At 41.7% G+C, this 18129-nt stretch overlaps 1 protein-coding gene across 4 annotated transcripts in view; it reads left to right on the top strand.

The window, feature by feature from the left end:
* Positions 1 to 18129, top strand: part of DPP6 (dipeptidyl peptidase like 6) — a 508492-nt gene that overhangs the window by 329565 nt on the left and 160798 nt on the right. For all 4 annotated transcript variants that reach the window (XM_054818789.1, XM_054818787.1, XM_054818788.1 and 1 more), the window contains exon 3: positions 3992 to 4090. In XM_054818789.1, coding sequence (XP_054674764.1) covers positions 3992 to 4090 — 99 coding nt within the window. The remainder of the gene's footprint in view (positions 1 to 3991; positions 4091 to 18129) is intronic.

Raw genomic sequence — 18129 nt, 5'->3', positions numbered from 1 at the left:
AATTTTAACTCTGGATTCAGCTGCAGAAAGGCTGAAATCCCTACAGGTCTGGGTTTCTCAGAGGCAGGTCTTTCAACCTTCTTTAAGATTAGCTCATGAATTAGGAACAGCGCTCTTTGCATTCAGCAGACATTGTAATTGCAATAACAGCGCTTTATTGCTAGCTAACATTTTGGTCTTATTTTATAAAATCCTAATAAAACTTCAGCATTTCTATGATTTGTATATCCTTTGGTACTCTACAAGAACATTCTCAAAAGAAGCAGTAACCGGGAAAAGCTTGCATTTAATTACACTGCAGTATACCACATGCACACAATTGCCTATGCTGAAGGACTCTGTTTTCGTGTGTGTGTGAGTCCTGCCATTCCACCCACCTTTGCAAAATGTGAAGCTATTTATACAAACGAGAAAAGTGTGGGACTCCACCTTCCCTCTTTGGCAGTTGCTCACTTGTTGCAGCATATGGCCCCTGTATGGATCCCGTCCCAGCAGTGCTGTCTGCATTTGTACAAACACATGCAATCGTTTGTAGCTATGCATCTATGCACGCACACATATCAAAGCTGAAGAGAGGACCCAATCCTACAGAAACCAATCCTACAGAAATTTTGATTATAAAAAAAACCTCCTCAAAATTCCATTAGACATTTTGCTTACAGAAAGGCTGCTTTCCAGTCCCCTCTGTTTGGAAATGGAGGCAAACAAGGACTTTTTGCACATCTATTCCTGATATTTAAAGCTTTTTGGAGATATATATCAAGTTTGGTCCTTTCAAATCTGACCTTTAGCTGAAAAAAGAAAAGAAAGTACACCCAACTCTGTATTAAATTTTTTACAGAATTCGCAGGAAACTTTTTTCAGAGATGATACTGAGGTAGTCATTGCATAGCATTAATTCACAGCACGCTGTCAGACAGCCAAGTGCATCACCTCGTAAGCTTAGCATGACTTTTGCTGGTTGGAAAGAGCAAGGAAATATCCTGTGACCAGCTGTGCAGGAGTGTAATTTGTTCACAATTTTTAAATATAAATGTATATTATATGCCATTAAAAAAAATAGGATTTTACAGAAGAGAGAGAGGCTGCCTGTTCGCCTCGTCTGGCCACTGCCTTGTGGGTACAGGGAGGTTGTCTGGGGGAAAAGGGGCTCAGGTTTGCTCAGGGATCGTGCAGGTGTGCTGAGGTGGGAAGGGAATTCCTGGTGCGCTGGGTCAGGCTTGTTGAGAGGTGGACATTCGCAGGCACGCACAGTAGCCCAGGAGGTGTGTGAGAAAAGCGTCTGACGCTGACCTGTACTGAGCCCTAGGGATGACAGAAAGAGAGGTGGGCACCCAAAAGTGACTGAAACCTTCTCACCCTTCAAGCAGCCTCTGAGCATTGCTGGAGTTGAGAGGAAGCTTGGAGGAAGGCATTGGTACTGCAGAGGCAAAACAGGCTACTCATAGCCCTTTTCCCTTCTGTCTTGAGTTTTCTGGGGGCTGGGAGGATCTTTGTTCTGTTTGTGTTCTGGAGAGCAAGGTTTTATCAATTCGGTGCTGACTTCAGGGATGAGGTGCAGACAGATGAACCCAAAATGTCTGACCAACACAGGGTTCCCATTATGTCTTTAATATTGAATTAAAAATAAAGCTGACATCGTTTTCACTTGGTTCTCTCAGCATGTATCTTTGCTGTTTGGATGGTGGGTTTCAGCCTGGACTGGCTGTCTCCATCCTGCACAGAAAGAGGGAACGAGAAGGGCTTCCCACCCTGCCCCTTCCCAAATCTTCAACGCAGAGGTTTGCTTGTGCCTGTCCATATGCCCTCATGGTGGGGAAGAGGGTGTCCATGTTCCTCGGGGTGGCATTTGGGAAGTGGCTTCTGAAACAGCTGTCAGCCCAGGGCTGTACGTGAGCTCCGACCTCCTGCTCTGCACCACTTGATCTCCCCAGGTATCCAGTGCTGGGACCTTGCAACACGGTGGGAGCTAATTGGAGCAGTTTCCTGGAGTTCCTCTGACCTATATTTTCCATTTTAATAAATAAAATTATACGGTGCTGTCACACAGAAGGATTTAGCTGAGGACTTGTATTAATGTGTCTTGGTATTTGGAAGCCACATTGAGCACTTCAATCAGACTTTTAAAAAGTATGAAAATTAAAGAATATAATTAAATTTGGTAAAAATGATAGTTTATATTGAAACACCTTTTAGTGGAACAAACATTGTTCATAGGTAATTTTCAGTGGTCTCAAGTAGCTCAGGGGCTTCAATTTAGTGTAGTTAAGAAGATGTTTTCTCTTTAATGGCTTCAGAGAGTCTGTTTCCACTCTTTCTAATCACCAGTGTGTTCAGTGTAACGAGTTTAGTACTAAAAAATTAACTTAAAGATAGCTAAGGCTGCATGATACCAAGAGACCGCAGGCATGAAGATGCTGTATTGAGGAGAGGTGCTGAAGCACACACACCTGCTGGGGAAATACTCAGAATGCGACCACACGTGTTCCTTTAAAGAGCAAATGTGTTTAAACTGATTGAAAGGTTTCCATGAAAATATTTTTTAGCAAAAAATTGAATGTTGGAAACAAACTATTCATAGAAGGTGACTGCTTGTCATAACAAAAAAAAAAAATTACTGTTGGGAGAAAAAGGAAAAGAAAGAATATGTTAATCAAAATTGTTGGTTTCATTTTTTTCTTTAAAAATTACAGCTTTGAGAAAATAAAAATCCATTTTCATGTTAACTGAGCACCCGGTAGAGGGTTTTGTGATGTAATATATATACTCTACATCTGTAAGGCTCAAGAATCCCTTGATTCAACATAAACACTTCCGTTTCAGCCCCAGGAGTCTCTGTGTTGTGTTTGTGAGAATTGTTACATATCGGAGAGGTGGTGATAGAAATGAGAACTTATAATTTTGGCACAGGAGAAGATGCTAGCTGTGGCAGACTTCAAGTGGAAATATTGGTTTTATTTAATTTGACTCGTGTGTTTAGTCTTGGTGGCATCCTAGATGAGACAGATTTCCTTTCAACAGTAATACAGACGAGACAGAAATCAGTTCTGCATTTTCTTCAGATTGTGCTTTGCATCAGAAATCTGTTGGTAATCTCTGACTGAATCACGAGAAATGCAGAGGGGACTCTATGAAGGACAGCGGAGGAAGATGTACAGCGAGGATTTCTTTGTGGGAAAAGTGGAGTGCCATGGAGTAGAGTTAGGACGAACGAACTAAATGAAGGACACTTTATTACGAATTGATCTTACAGCATCTTAAACTGCCACTCTGGTTTTTCCATTTAAAAGCTGTCCAGATTTCCATGTTCGCAAATGAAACTGTATATCCTTGCACTAATAATGAAAATTAGTATGGGCCAGCTATGCAACACCTAAGGATTTAGGGTTATGTCTCACAGATTTTTCAAAAATATTTCTGTACTCAAGTGTCTGATTCCCATGGAAAATCTTTTGTGAATTCCTGAAGTAATCTGTCTGAGCCCTTAGAAGGCTAAATACCTTTCCAACTATGGTTCTGCATGACACTTTTAAGGAAATAAAAATATAAGCTATGAAAACTTGGTCAGTTTTAGTTGGGTCTTTTTGTTTTCTTAATTTAACTAATGATTTCAGAATAGTCTTAGTGTTAAGTAGCTTTGATTTTCTTTGGAATAGTCATCATTATAAAGCACCATGATATCTTTAGGTGTGTTTTCATGAATTTTAAAATCTTTTTTGATCAGGTTTTGTCCAAAAATGTGTGGTTTGGACCATATCTTTGTCTTTTTGTAGTTGCTGAGTCCAGGCATAAATAATGGAGAGATTTCTGTTTATGAACAACTATGTGGTCCTTTTAGAACACCGACAATGGGAAGGGACTTATATGTGATAGAAAGCTTAATGTGGACCATTTCCAAATGAGATAGGACATGGCATTATTCACAGTTGCTGTACTTTCAGACACATTTCAAACTAGAAGTAATGGAATTTTGTTTTCAAATGCTTGACAGTTGAAGATAACAGCTTGTCTCAGAAGAAGAAGATAACAGTGGAAGATCTCTTCAGCGATGATTTCAAAATTCATGACCCAGAGGCTAAATGGATAACTGGTGAGTGAGGCATGAATGTGTTGCAATGTCTTTGCTTTGCTACCTCGCTCTCTTGGCGCCTCTTTTTTATTTCCTTCTTTATTCCTCCTGTTCTTTATTTTGCTTCTGAAATTACAGAATCAAGGAGTGGTTGAGGATGGAAAGGACCTCGGGAGATCATCTTGGCCAACTCCCTGCTCAAGCAAGGGCAGCTAGAGCTGGTTGCCCAGAACCGTGCCCAAAATTCAATCCTTAAAATCCTATTCCAGCTTTCCTCCTGATAAATATGCAAACACCACTGCTCTGTTATTATAATTTTTTATATAAGGCTCTTCAGTGGGCTCACAGCTAGGCATTGAAAACCGCAGCCTTTGTCCCAAAGAGCTTCCAGCATTCAGTAGGTGATGCAGCACGTGGTTGGAAGAAGTGGTTGGAGCACTGTCACAGTCATTATTTTCCCATAAACAAAACTTCAGGTTTATATTCCCAACAGAGAGGTGAAGCATTGCTAAGCAACAGGCGAACAGTGGTCCAGCAGCAGCAGCTGGGCTGGTGCTTGCACACAAGCCATGTGCTCTTTTCATCCTCTGCTGCCTTATGTTTTCTAGTCAGGGGAAAACCAAATAGTACTTGAATTAATGCACGTAGTATTTGCTAGAGTAGAGCTGTTTTGAGGGATGTAGATTCCAGCTCTCGCTGGAAATTGCTGCAGTCTGAACAAGCTTTGGCGAGAATAAAATGATTTGTGGTATGCTGTTCATGTAGGTTCCAGTCCAACTTCTATTATCACTGAAGTTATTCATTTTTCTTTTGAATTTAATGGGGAACTGAATCAAATCCTTCCTCGTGTTTCGCTTTCCTTGTCTGTCATGCCCATTGGGAACAATTTTAATACCTGTAAGGAAAAGAAGGAGTGTTAAAGGGTAGTGCTGACTTCACACGTTCCCCAGCCACCCTCAGCACAGCTGTCTCCAACTTCTCCCACCAATTCAACTACAGGGGAAAGCAACTGCAGACGTAGGCGCCTTCACAAATGCCGACGGGCAGGAGCTGTTTTTCAGGTTGCATACTCTGGGGCAATAGTGTTTCCCATAACCACTCTCTGGGAATAAGTGTAGTGGAAATATTAGCTGCATTTCAATTCAGAATTACTTGTCTAGCATCCTTTTTTTAGCACTCATATCGCTAATGAGGGAAGAGGTGTTTTATTGAGACCTTTACTGCCATTTTCTTTATTTGCTAGAATATGAGGGAATGATAATGAATTAAATAAACTTTTGTGGGAACAGAGAATGAAGTATTGCCATAGAGCTATGTATAACATCTCCCCTTTGATGAGTATAGCTTTACATGGATGTAATGCATATTTTCCAGAAAACTATAGTCTTCTGTGGAAAAAAAAATTCCCATGCTTTTCCAAATATGATCACATACTGGTGCCATATAAATTTTTATTAAGACTCCAATCTTGAGTGTTTTAAAATCAATCTATCTCCGTCCTCCCATCTACTCTCACTGACTCCAACACACTTTAACATCAGTCTTGCCTGATCTGAAATCACTAAAATATTGTTTCTGTAAAGTACAAACCACAAAGTAGTACTGTGCAAGCATGCATAGATATTTTAGAAGGACTTGTTCTGTTGCTGTGCTACTAATACCACTGATACTGATACAGAAATTTTATGAAGCCAGTAGATATTCTGTAGATTTACCCAAGGGTGACTTTTCATTTAAGAGCAAGACGCTAATCTGCAATGTCATTCATCCAAGGACCAAAAGCCATTTTACAACATTAATTACTTTTCTGCATTATACTTGCTTTTCACAGCTTTAGCTAGCTAGCTAAGTGGTGAAATCTTGATTAAGGTCCCTGATAAGCAAGATGAAAGACCAGTAGCCTGATTCCCAAGCTCACATTGCTATTGGTCTCTTATTCTCAGTTTTCAGAATGCAAATGAAAGACTCTGAAAATGCCAAAGCCAAACTAATAAAACTTCATGTAACAAGAGTGCTGGAATGCCTTAGCAGCAAAATTTTGTATTTAAAAATTGCATGTTTAAAATTGCATGTCAGCTCACAAAATGAGTTGGTGTTCGGTGGAGAATCCAGGTAGCCGTTGTCTATTCTTCTTCCCATTCTTCTATTATATAGCGAAATATATCCTGGTCATTCAGAGACCTGCAAAATTCAGGGCTCTTCAAAGCTCTGTTTCCTTCCTTTTCCTCTTCATTATTGCAGAAGATGGGAGTTTGGTCGCCTCACTAAAGATGAAGCATGTTGCATGTTTAGGAGTATTTGAATCATCTGAGGGATTTGCTTCCAAAATAGTTCAGTCGGTAAAATATCTGTGTTCTTCCCTGTAAGTGAGGGGCTGATTCAAACCCTCTGAAGGAGCAAGGTCTTTCCTTTGACTTGAACAAGTCTTAGAGCAAGTGTTAAAATTAAAAAAAAAAAAAAAGTATTTCTATTCCAGTTGGCATTTAAAAATATGCTGAAAGCTCACTGAAACTGGTGGGATGAGCTGATGTTTAAGCATTTTCTTGATTCTCAGTAGGCAAGTGGAAAAATAACGTATTTCTGATCAATAGCTCTGTCATTCCATTGATTTCAAAGGAGGTAGGGGAAAAAAAAAAAAAAAGACAACCAGTCTCAAAGCTGACATAACTACACTTTCAGTGCAAAGATTACAGGCTTTTTCTAAGCTTTCAATCACAACTCGTGGCTGGTAAGTGGATATGTTTGCATCTTTTTTATTGGAATTGGAATTAAATTTACTTGCATGAAGTGAGAGATGTGCCAAAGATGGAACTTTGAACCTCTTAGAATTTTTGTGATGCCACTGTAATTTCAAATGCCAGTTTGCATTTTTATCCAGTGGTTTAGGGAAAGTAAAGAATATTTTGTGTAATTACCTCCTGTCTTCTACTGCCATGACCATTGTTGTCATTGACTCAGTTAAAAGCGCTTTGGAGGGGAGCATAGACAGAACTGATTGCTCCAGAGTTTATTTCTAATTCCACTTCCAGGGACTGCTATCACTTAGCTTGGCCCTGTAGCGTAACTAAGTGCTGGATATATTGTGGAGGTCTCACTCTTCAGGACAACACAGTATGAAGTAGTACAGTGTATTATATATGGTATGGTATAGTATAGTAGGTATATGGCAATGTAGTACAGGAAATTTGAGATTGTGCTGGTGATCAAATGGCATCCCCCTACCCTGCAATCCAAGCGCAAAGAATCCGAGCTGCATCTCTTTTCCAGCCCCATCCATCCTGTGCCTCCTGCGCTGTTCTGCTCATCACTTGGTGCATCGCATCCCGTGCCATTCTATTACCACCCTCTATCGTGAACTTCCCTTTACTGTACAACTATAATTATATTGTCCGTATGCTAAGCATGCATGCGAGCTCCAATTAGCTGCTCATTTCACACTGTGTATCTTAAATGTTGTATTTGGACATTTCCTGATTTACATATCCTCCTCCATACACCATCAGGAGTGTCCTGTGCCGGCCTTTCGTTACCCCTCTTGCGGATGACAGATGGCCCACTCGTTAGTCTAGTCTCTAACTGCTCAGCAGGTCTGCTCTCAAGCTCCACATTACTTTGTAATTAGGCTTCACAATTACTAGGCTTTTCCTGTAATTCCTCTCATGCAGGATTTTAGCTCAGGTTTCTGAAAAGCTCAATGGAATGCTGCAATGTTCCTGTAATGGTGGACAAAAACCAGGATAAAGAAGGGGACCTGCATTTCGTGCTGAAGAGCAGCTCAGTTGACTGATTTGCCCTCAAAACAGTAATTAGTAGTCTTTACCTGGACCTGGCCTGAGAAGCTGGTCAGGTTATGAGTGCTGTCTTTGTGGCCCCACAGAGCTGCAGTGATTCCTCAGCTGTGAACCTGACCCCCTGTTCTTGTTTCCTGCCCCTGCACATCTCAGGAGCACTCCTCCTTTCTCATCGGGAGGCAGCATCGTGCCCAGTGTCAACGTAAGCAGAAGAGACTGAATCGTATACACTGCTTGTGGAGACTCGTGCTTATCTTCTGTCTTTGTACTTAATGGCAAATACATTTTCCCCACACTGAAAGTACTTGGCTGCTGTTGTAGTTGGAAAAACATAGTAGCAGCCTCTAATACACACACAAGTCTATGGGGCTGGATGGGATCCACCCAAGGGATCCCATCAGTGCTCACCAAGCGACTTTCCACCATTTATCAGCAGTCCTGGCTAACAGGGGAGGTCTCAGTTGACTGCAGGTTAGCAAATGTGATGACCATCTACAAGAGGGGCCGGAAGGAGGATCTGGGGAACTACAGCCTTGTTAGTCTGACCTTGGTGCCGGGAAAGGTTATGGAGCAGATCTTGAGTGCCATCACGCAGCATGTACAGGACAAAAAGTGATCAGGCCCTTGGGTTAGCATGGGTTCATGAAAGGCACGTCCTGCTTGAGAAGGGCAACGAAGCTGGTGAAGAGGCTGGAGCACAAGTCTGATGAGGAGCGGCTGAGGGAACTGGGGTTGTTTAGCCTGGAGAAAAGGAGGCTGAGGGGAGACCTTATTGCTCCCTACAACTACCTGACAGGAGGTTGTAGCCAGGTGGGTGTTGGTCTCTCCTCCCAAGTCACAAGCGATAGGACAAGAAGAAATGGCCTCACGTTGTGCCAGGGGAGGTTTAAATTGGATGTTAGGAAAAAAATCTTCACCAAAAGGGTTATCAAGCATCAGAAAAGGCTGCCCAGGGAAGTGGTTGAGTCACCATCCCTGGAAGTATTTAAAAGATGCGTAGATGTGGTGCTTAAGGACATGGTTTAGTGGTGGACTTGGCAGTGCTAGGGTAACAGTTGGACTTGATGATCTTAAGTGTCCCTTCCAACCTACATGATTCTATGATAATATGCTGCCCGTGGTTATTGCTATTGATTGGATGTGATGTGCCGTCATTACTTACTTCGTGAAGTATGTTTTTCCAGTCTTACTGCTGGCATCTTGCAAGTCAGAGTGTACGTAGCAGTGGCTGTTGCCAGGATTTTGGGCTGTGTGTTAGTGACTGGAAGCTTTAACTAGACGTGCATTTTCTTTGTGCTAGCCACTGGCCAGACATAGTGGAACATCCCTTGCGGAGTGGTTGTAGCCACATGAAAAGAATGAAGGTTCAAATGAAGATCACAATATATTCAAGCAGCAAGGAGCACTGAGGCACAGGACATCAAAGGACACATTTGGGGTCATAGGAAGCTGACTAAAAAACAATAATCTCAAAATCAAGCCCTGCTTTCCGAGGTCCCTGCGCACTTGCTTCACCTGCAACACTGGCAAGACAGTATTTATTCTTATCCAGAGAGGAATAATGGCTAAATTGGCAAAAGGCTCTGGAATGGCATTTTCAGAAATGGCTCAGTTGTTTGGAAACCTGCCACTCAGTGAGAGCCAGAACCACCGCATGCCTAGCTCGCATCTGGGAATGGCAGCTAGGCTTTTATCTCAAAGGTCCTTCTGAAATATGCGCTAATAACTAATATCTAAATATAATAGAGTAATTCTTTTATCTTTAATACTGCAGCACATATGTTTTATTGCATGTTTTACTAATAACATCATAGAATCTCTAGGCTCTTTTAAAGTCTAATATTGAATTTAATGACCTAGAACTAATAAGTTTTATTTACCATGCTGAAAAAAATCATTGTGTAGTAACTGAGGTAATTTATTTCAGTTTACCTTTAGTAATAATGCTCAGATCAACAATACTTGGATAGCCCAAATGCCCCCAAGTCTATTCGGTGCAGTGTAAATCCATTGCACTGTATTGATAAAAGCATTGATGCATTTCAAATGATGCAGATGCATGTGGAGTAAATGAATTATTTATAGTTTGCTTTGCATAGATATTAAGAACTTTGTAAGTGCTAATATTTTTCATTGTGAAAAAGATTTGCATTCAGGTGCTGCTTTGACAGCCCTTAAGACTAAAATTGCCCTGCTGGAGAGCTATAACACGGTTAGTTGGAGTGCGGGCTTCTCCGGGCTGCTCATCCACGGACCAGAAGATTGACTGCTTCCAAGTGACCATCCAAATTGTAAGGCAGCGGGAGTCTTTCCCTTGGCAAGGTTGGGCTGTTGGCATGAGAGAAAAACTCGTCTTTCTCTGAACAGAGAAACAAAGTCATCTTCCTCGGGCAGTGCAGTTTGCAGTCTTCTCTTGTGTGTTTGTGGTCTGTGTTAGGAAGCAGCTACACCTCCGTGCAGGTGCTGCCAGATGAGGACCACACACTTGCCCCAGTTAAATTAATGTAAGCTAGAAACTGCTCACAGGTGGTTTTGTTAGTGTAAATCTGGTGAAGGCATAAAGAAAATTGGGTGACTCTATTGGGATATTTGCTTCATTGCCCACCTTGCTGAACAGAGATACTGGTTAATTAATTTCAATGTGTTTTAAATATGTGTTAAAAAGGCTGAAGTGAATGGGTGTAGTGGTCTTCAGAGTTCAAAGAAAACTTGTCCCACTCCCAATTCTGGTGTGCCAAACCTCATATCCTACCTCATGGCAGCTTGTTTCTGCAATATCTTTGTGAGTTCTCTGGTTTTTTTCAAATGCTCTTGAAATATTTTCTAAGACACACAGCAAGTTACCTGGAGCACGACACATTGGTTTGTGGTGTTTAAGGTTTCAGTGAACTTCCAGCCCCAATTGCAAAGAGCCCCACAACCCTGAGGAGCCGTAACGGTGACCTTATGCTCCGTGTGGACCAGAGGAAAATACATGAGAAGGACTGAAGGAGGCTGTTCTGGTCTAGCACTTCATGGAAGTGAGTGGCAGTGCTGTTTGCACACGCCCTCCCCATGGAGGTTTTGCTGGGGATGGCCTTCAGAAACCCTCTGTTGTGACTCCTGAAGATACGGATGCTGGTAAAGTAAGCACACAGTGAGCTTTTAGGTAGTGTTGGTGTCAGTGGAAGAGTCCATGTGCTTTAGAGATGGTTGATTGCTATTCTTAATCTAAACGCCTTCATGAAGTGACATCCTGTGTTGCCAACGTTCAGTAGTGACAGTAACCTATTCGCTAAAGACAGGAAACCCAGGAATTAATGGCTTTTTAACATACTGTAATAGACCACGGAGGAGAGCATTTCTGCCATGTAGCTGTTTTGTTCATTACTGCTAAAGAGAATGAAATGAGAAATCAATTTGGCTCTTTTAAAAATTAATACAGGCTGCAGGAGCAAGCTGGGGAGGAGCTTTGTACCTTGGCTTTAGCAGCACCTCAGTGCTCAGCTTCTCTGCAGTGCTGGGGTGCTGGTGGGGCACACGTGCTGCTGTTAGACTGAGAAAATCATCTTTTGGCAGGTACAGCAGCTCCTGAATTTGGAGGCAGAAATGTACTGGGGAAAGTCCTGTTTGTGAAAAAAAAATTGCACCCTAGAAAAGCAGAAGTAACACTGCAGTGGTCATGTAGGGGTTTCTGTTTGTGGGGGTTTTTGAGTAGTTTTATGTCTTGAGGGGGTCAAGATTTTCATATGTGCCTAACCCTATATTAGGAACACCCATAGGTAACCTAATTTCTCCAAAGCCTGCTGAACTCTAACCATTCCCCTGTGTGTCACTGACTGCTGTTGAGCCTCTGAGTCAAATATCCTCTTGAGGTACCAAAATAAGTGTCCTCGGACATTCAGTGCGATAGCTTTGTATTTGTTACATCTCTGCATCATGCCAGGTTGAGTGAAGAGTGTGGCCCAGGGCCGGTGGCATGAAGGTCACCTAGGAGAAGTGAGATGAAAGGGAATGAGTAATGAGGAGGGTATTGGCAGCGCAATGCTGTGCGGGGAGGACAGGGGGAGAAGCCCAGGCAAACGGGAGGATTCTGGGGGTCTGCAGGGAGGAGCAGGAGCTGGAGTTGTGCAAAGGGTGAAAATGAGCCTGGAAGTCAGTACTGTGATGTTGCCTGAGAAATGGCTTAATGGCCTAAGATGAAGAGCTGGAAAATACATTCAACTGCTAGGGTCATAACAAAGGGAACAATTAGTGAATCAAAGATGGCTGGAAGAAGCAAGAGATGTCCTTGGACTTCAGTTCTCCTTCTTGTCTGGTTCTACTAACACCTGTTCCTGGTAACTACCTAATTCTGTGCCCACTGATCTTTTTTATAAGAGCAGGAAAAAGAGACTTCCCTCCCACAGGCAACGCGATGGTCACACTCTCACATGTTGGACCAGCAAGCTGGTTTCCTATACTTTTTATAACCATTAGCAAAAACAGATTCCTGATTTCCCTTTCAAGACCGGCTCCACTAAAATTAGTGCTTTCCTCCCAAAATAACTCAGAAGCGAGGAGGTGCTTCCCACCATGTTCATGTCTGCTCGCAAGAGGCAGCTTTGGGGAATAATTCGAAGCTGTTAGAGGTGCGAAAACTAGAACCACTTAGGCTCCTTTGTGTGTTACATTTGTTTGCAGATTTGAGGTAAAAATCCATGGGATTAGGTAGAAGCTGCCCTTTTTGCTCCTCCCTGTCGTGGTGCTTTATGTCACACCAAGGTGCACAGCGGCGTTTCTGTGCTCTGTATGGCTGGTGGCTAATGCAAAGCTGCTAAATACAGTGCTGGGTCCTTTTACCCTGCCAGCCAGGCAGACGTACTGCAACTGCACCCACTTCACAGGGGGGGAGCCTTTTGATTAAAGAAAAGAACAGCAGGGATGGAAATGGGAAGGAAACAGCATGCTGCCACGGGGAGCGGCTGCATCCGTGGGGGCCTTTTGAAGATGCGGCTCACATCAGCGGTGTTTCTGCTGCTGGAAGAAAAGAAACGCAAGCGGCAGCTCTGCCTAGGTGCTTAACAGTTTGAAGCCAGTTAAAAAAGGATCTAGTTTTTTTCATCTGGTTCAAAGGGGTTTGAAATCAAAACCCGCTGTTCTCGGAGCTGAAGGAAAGGCACTGGTTTTACGGGGGTTTAACTGGGAGTGGGATTAGGTGTTCTTTCAGTGGGTGTTAGTTAAAAATCCAGGTGAACGAGTAGAGGTACAGTGTGACGCTGCTAGATGCGCTTCCCTGGTTGACACCTGCGAAGCTCCCAGCTGTCCCCAGCCCCTGTGGAAGGGGGAACTGCTGTGACAAAAATTGTCTTCGATAAGCCTTTAAAAGGATGGTCATAATTGCAGCCCAGCTGGTTGAATTTGTACTAAAATAAAGCTATTGGGTTGGGGTTTTTTTTCCCTTTGCCTCTTCAGAGGAGTATAGCGCAGGAAAGAGGGAGAGAAACAAGGAAAGCCACATTCCTGGTTAATGATCAAGCCGGACACAGCAGAGAGTGGAGGTCTTCTCCCTTGCCCAGGAGGTTGGCAGTGTCTCATCATGAGGAGGGTTGCTTCAGGAGGGAGTAAGAAATACTTAGATCCAGCACTGCTAAGAAAATCTGGGCAGATGGGTGGGGAATTCTGTTTTGAACTGTAGGAAAGGAAGGTCAAGAATGAGGGTTCGCATGAACTTACTGAAGATTTTCCTGGTCCAGATCAGGCTGGTGTAAGGGTGGAAAAGTGTTGCGAAAGGAGCACCTAGGGGTTGAGCACCTGGGAAAAAACGGAGGGAAGAACTGAGGTGCATAATTGCAGGACATGCTGGGCAAGAAGCACATTCAAGGGATGACTGTACAGGGATGATGGAGAAAGGAGAGCTCTTCAGGGTGTTTGGGCCTCTTGTTAAGCAGCTGATCCCAATTACAACATCCTGCTGGTACCTTCAATACTAATTTCCAGAAAGGTTTATGTCTTTTGACACAAACCTTTACGTGCCCTCTATTCTTATAGGAGGCAACTTGCTTACTTTTTTCTTTTGTTTTTCTTTTTTTAACCAAGGCAATTTTCAATTCTTCATATTGCCCTGCCCAACTTTGATTCATTGTTGAAGATTTTTACTTGATGCGAAGCATAATTCTGTACCTCAGTAGCTTCCCCTGAGCTTGCTCCAGTGCTCTTGGACACTTGTTGAACATGGAGTGCTTACCAAGGTTTAATTAGAGCAGTATGTATTCTTCCACTTGTTCCTTTTAATGAACATTAAATAAATATGTGCTGAGATACCATAATTTCATAATTTGGAGATGGGAAATACTGTATTTCTGGTGATTAAACTTCATAGCAGATATTTGTAATTGAAAATTTAGCAAGCAAGGATTTACTTATCTAAGAAAGAAAGTCTCTGGTGAGTTTGGATCTCCTGACTGTATTAAGCTGTTGAACATATAAGAAGCAGTACTTTTTTTTTTCTTGCAAGAAATAGTACAAGACTTATATAATTCATTAAAAGAAATTTAGAACGAGATAATTATCACCGATCAAGGGAATATAATTATACTTTAAAATGTAGATATACAAATCTCACATTAGTGAAAATTCAATTAAGAATGGAAGAGGCTAAAGGTCTGCCCAGCCCAAAATCCTGTTTCCTTGGGAGGCAATAGTGTGTGCAGAAGCATGAGCGAGAGCGTAGAGAACTTCACAGACTTTTTAGGTTAGGGAATTACCAGATCCTTTTGTGATTTCTCTATTTAGTAACCCCAAATGTATTTCTCTTCCAAGTCTCTTGCCACGTGTCCTCCAGAGCCTTTTGCATCCACCAAGTCCTTCATCAAGTAGTTCCACTAGTCTAAGACATGTTGCATAAAAAATCACTTCCTTTTGCTTACTTGGAAGTTTGCTCCCATATGTTTTGCTTAATGGCCTTTAGATCAGTGCTTTGGATTATTATTGTTATTTCTTGAATGTTTTCCATCTCTAATATATCATTTTAGAGAGGATGGGATGGGAACTACAGACAAGAATTACACAGAAGTATCAGGTTTGCCTTCTCAAATTTGTTCAAATGATTTGCATTTCATGGCACTTTAAGGCAAGTGCATGCATGTAATATAAGTTGTTTGACCCTGAAGAAAAGCCAAAAGATTTTGCACTGTGTTAGTGTTAAAGCCTATAGGTCCCAGTACCAGGTTATACCACACTGAGTGATCACAATGCCATAAAATCATGTGATACAGGTCCCCAGCAGGGCTTTCACAGCCTTACCTGAAACCAGGTCTGTACCCATGTCCCGTGTTTTAAAACTTATTACTCTGCTGACATCTCTTTCCATTGCCAGTAATGAGGAATAATCTCAGGTAGAAAGTAAGGTGTTCCTGTAAGTGATCCTGAGACAGAAGTGGTCGTGCATGCTGTGAAATAATCCCTGATTATAGAGTGTAACACCTCTTAAAAGCCACTTCTGGTCTCATGCTTAGCAGGAAAAGAACTCAAGGTAAGACAACAAGTGTGAAGAAATGAAAGAAGGAAAAATGCAAGGAAAAGGAGAGTGGGAAACAACTCCCTAGAACATTTGATTGATGGAGAGAAAGAGCTGAATGTACAACTAGGTTTGTGTATGGCTGGGCAGGGAGTTTTCCTTCACAACACTGCCAGCTGGGTATGATGTCAGACTTTCATTTTGCTACTTTATTTTAAGTCCCAGCTTCTGGCCACAGGTGACTTAGAAAAATACTTACTTTGATTCAAAATGAGAATTAAATAAATCTTAAATTTTTTTTGTTCTCGAAGATATTATTAAAATTATATCTAAATGGCCATCTGAAGGCTAATCAAACTTGGAAAAGAATCCAGTGTTTAATTTCATTAGAAAAGATATTTTAAAAAATCAAGGATTTTTTTTGAAGCCTTGCACCTGATTTGTCAATGCTTAAGATTTTTAATAATTCACAAAATCTGGATAATCAGCTTCTAAGCATATTCACTTTCCAAGGAAGGCAGATGACAATGGTATGGATGGTAAAAGTAAACAAAGTCTAGAAAAAAGACAGTGGGAAATTTCAAAATCTTGAGCCAAAAAGGGGAAAAAAAAGTTTCAGCTCAGAAGCAATTTCTCCCTATAGGGCAAAATTTTGGATCTACTGCATGAATGATGGTTATTTTGGCATACATTGGACCTTGTAAAAAATTAGCTGTGCATTGCAAGGGTGGCAAATCCAGCAGTTCAAAGAGACTTTGGCCTCATTGCAGCTATGTTCAGTGTAGTCATTTATGCAGAGTAAATCAGTCCAGGTGCTGCTTGGAAGTGTTGTCCTTGCCATGCATGCACTGGAGGAATATCCGAATACCATGGTACCTTCAGGCAGGCTGAGAAGAGCCAGCAAGACTTGGACAAACATAAGATATCCACCATTTCTGCCTGGACAAAGTATCCAGCAATTTTTCCAGTAGTCTAATTTATTATCACCCTAATAAACACTTATTCCCTGCTCAGCAGTCAGTTCTCCTGTTTTCTAGCAGACAAGAGCCCATACCCGAAACCTGCTCCCGCGGCTGGCGCTGGTTGCTCACCTGGCTGGCGGCATCAGCAGAGCGGCGCCAGCGGGGCTGACCCGGCCCATCCGCACCGTAAAGGGGTGAATGCACATACGCTGGGCCACGCGAAGCTGTTTTCACTGCCGTTTATTATTGCTTCGGTTGATGGGCTGAGTCATTTTACAAGATATATTTCTTGGAAGACTTGTGCATAAGCCAGGACCCTTATTGATAATTTGGAGGTATCTTTTACTTCCTTATTTTCCTTCCCAGTGGGAGTGTGGGCTGTGAACTGTGACAGAAAAAATGTTTTAAGACTTTTTTTTTAAATTTCACCAAGACTATATGTGTACACATACATATTTGTTCCATGTGTCCCATATTTTCCTTCTTCCAGGTTTTAATTTCAGGGACAGCATTTGTGAGAGTTTACTATTACCTTTTGCCTTGAAGCATTTAGCTGATACCAAACTCAGTAGTATGCATAAGATATGGTCTTAAAATAAATTAACCTTTAACATTTCTTTTTCTTTATTTCTTTTCTATTTTTAATGTCTCTCAAAGGGAGATATTTTTATAAGTAGAATTGTATACCAATAATTGTAATATTCCTGATTTTTTTTCCTAATGAGCACAGAATGGCTAATATCGCTGAATTATCAAGCCAGAATAATATGAGTATGAAACACAGGAGAGGGTTTATTAGAATTCCATATTTTATATTTGCTTTCCTTCTCCTAGGGCAGGAAACTGAGAACATATAATCAATTTTCTGTTGCAATCAACTTTTTTCAGGGAAAAAATATTGGACTATATTCAGGAGAGAACAATACTAAAAATAGCATGTTTTTATCCAGTTTGAGGGACATTATCACCTTGATTGCTACAGTGAGTTTGGGTTTCTCCATCCAAAAAAGGTAGGTTGTAGTGGGAATATACATGGTCCATGGAAGGATAAAGACCATGACAGAAGCATGGAAATGCACGATAAAAAGAATTGCCCTGAATAACAAAGATATTATGTAAGGATAGAAATAAAAATATCAAGAAGTCAAGTTCTTTTCGTTGAATAAGGGCATTGTTTGGTTTTAATGCCTTCTGCTGAAAGTTGTTAACCCATTGAGAACCCATTGAGAAGATATTTTTGGATTAAAGGTTGACCAGGATTCAAGAAAGGACTAGACATTCTTTTGGTGTAACCATTTTTCATCCATTGCACTTAAACCAGGTGTTTGTATCGGCTCTTTGATTCAGTGCCTACGTCAGCACGTTTGCCCTCTGAGCAGCAAACCACTGCTGATTCAAGACCAACATCACTCAAGGCAGTAAATGATGCATGATGTCGGTTCCTTGGTGGAGAGAGGAATGTGAACAAGAGCAAGTGAAATAAGGAATTCAGGAATCATTTCTGGGGTTTATGTGGGGCTCCCTGCAGGAGCTGGCCCAGTCACTGCCGACAAACCAATTTGAGATGTTAAGGGAAAGCTGTTTACTTAGCTGCCACTAATTTTTTCATTCCCTCATCAGTTAGTTTAAAAATGATGGGTTTGTATGTATAATTGCAAACTGCTCCTCCGATAGCGGTTCCCTTGCAGTTGGGTGCGGGGAGGCTCTGTTCTCCTCCAGGTGCCATTCCTTGCCAGGTCTGCTGCCCAGCATCGCATCCAACTATTTATTAATGGTTCTTTGCAAGTGGTGAAAGTGTTTCCATCGGCTCTGTAATATGGTGCCCTCTTG

This window comes from Grus americana, chromosome 2 (genome assembly GCF_028858705.1).
Source record: "Grus americana isolate bGruAme1 chromosome 2, bGruAme1.mat, whole genome shotgun sequence".
Classification (NCBI taxonomy): domain Eukaryota; kingdom Metazoa; phylum Chordata; class Aves; order Gruiformes; family Gruidae; genus Grus; species Grus americana.
This window is presented reverse-complemented; position numbering and strand designations above follow the sequence as displayed.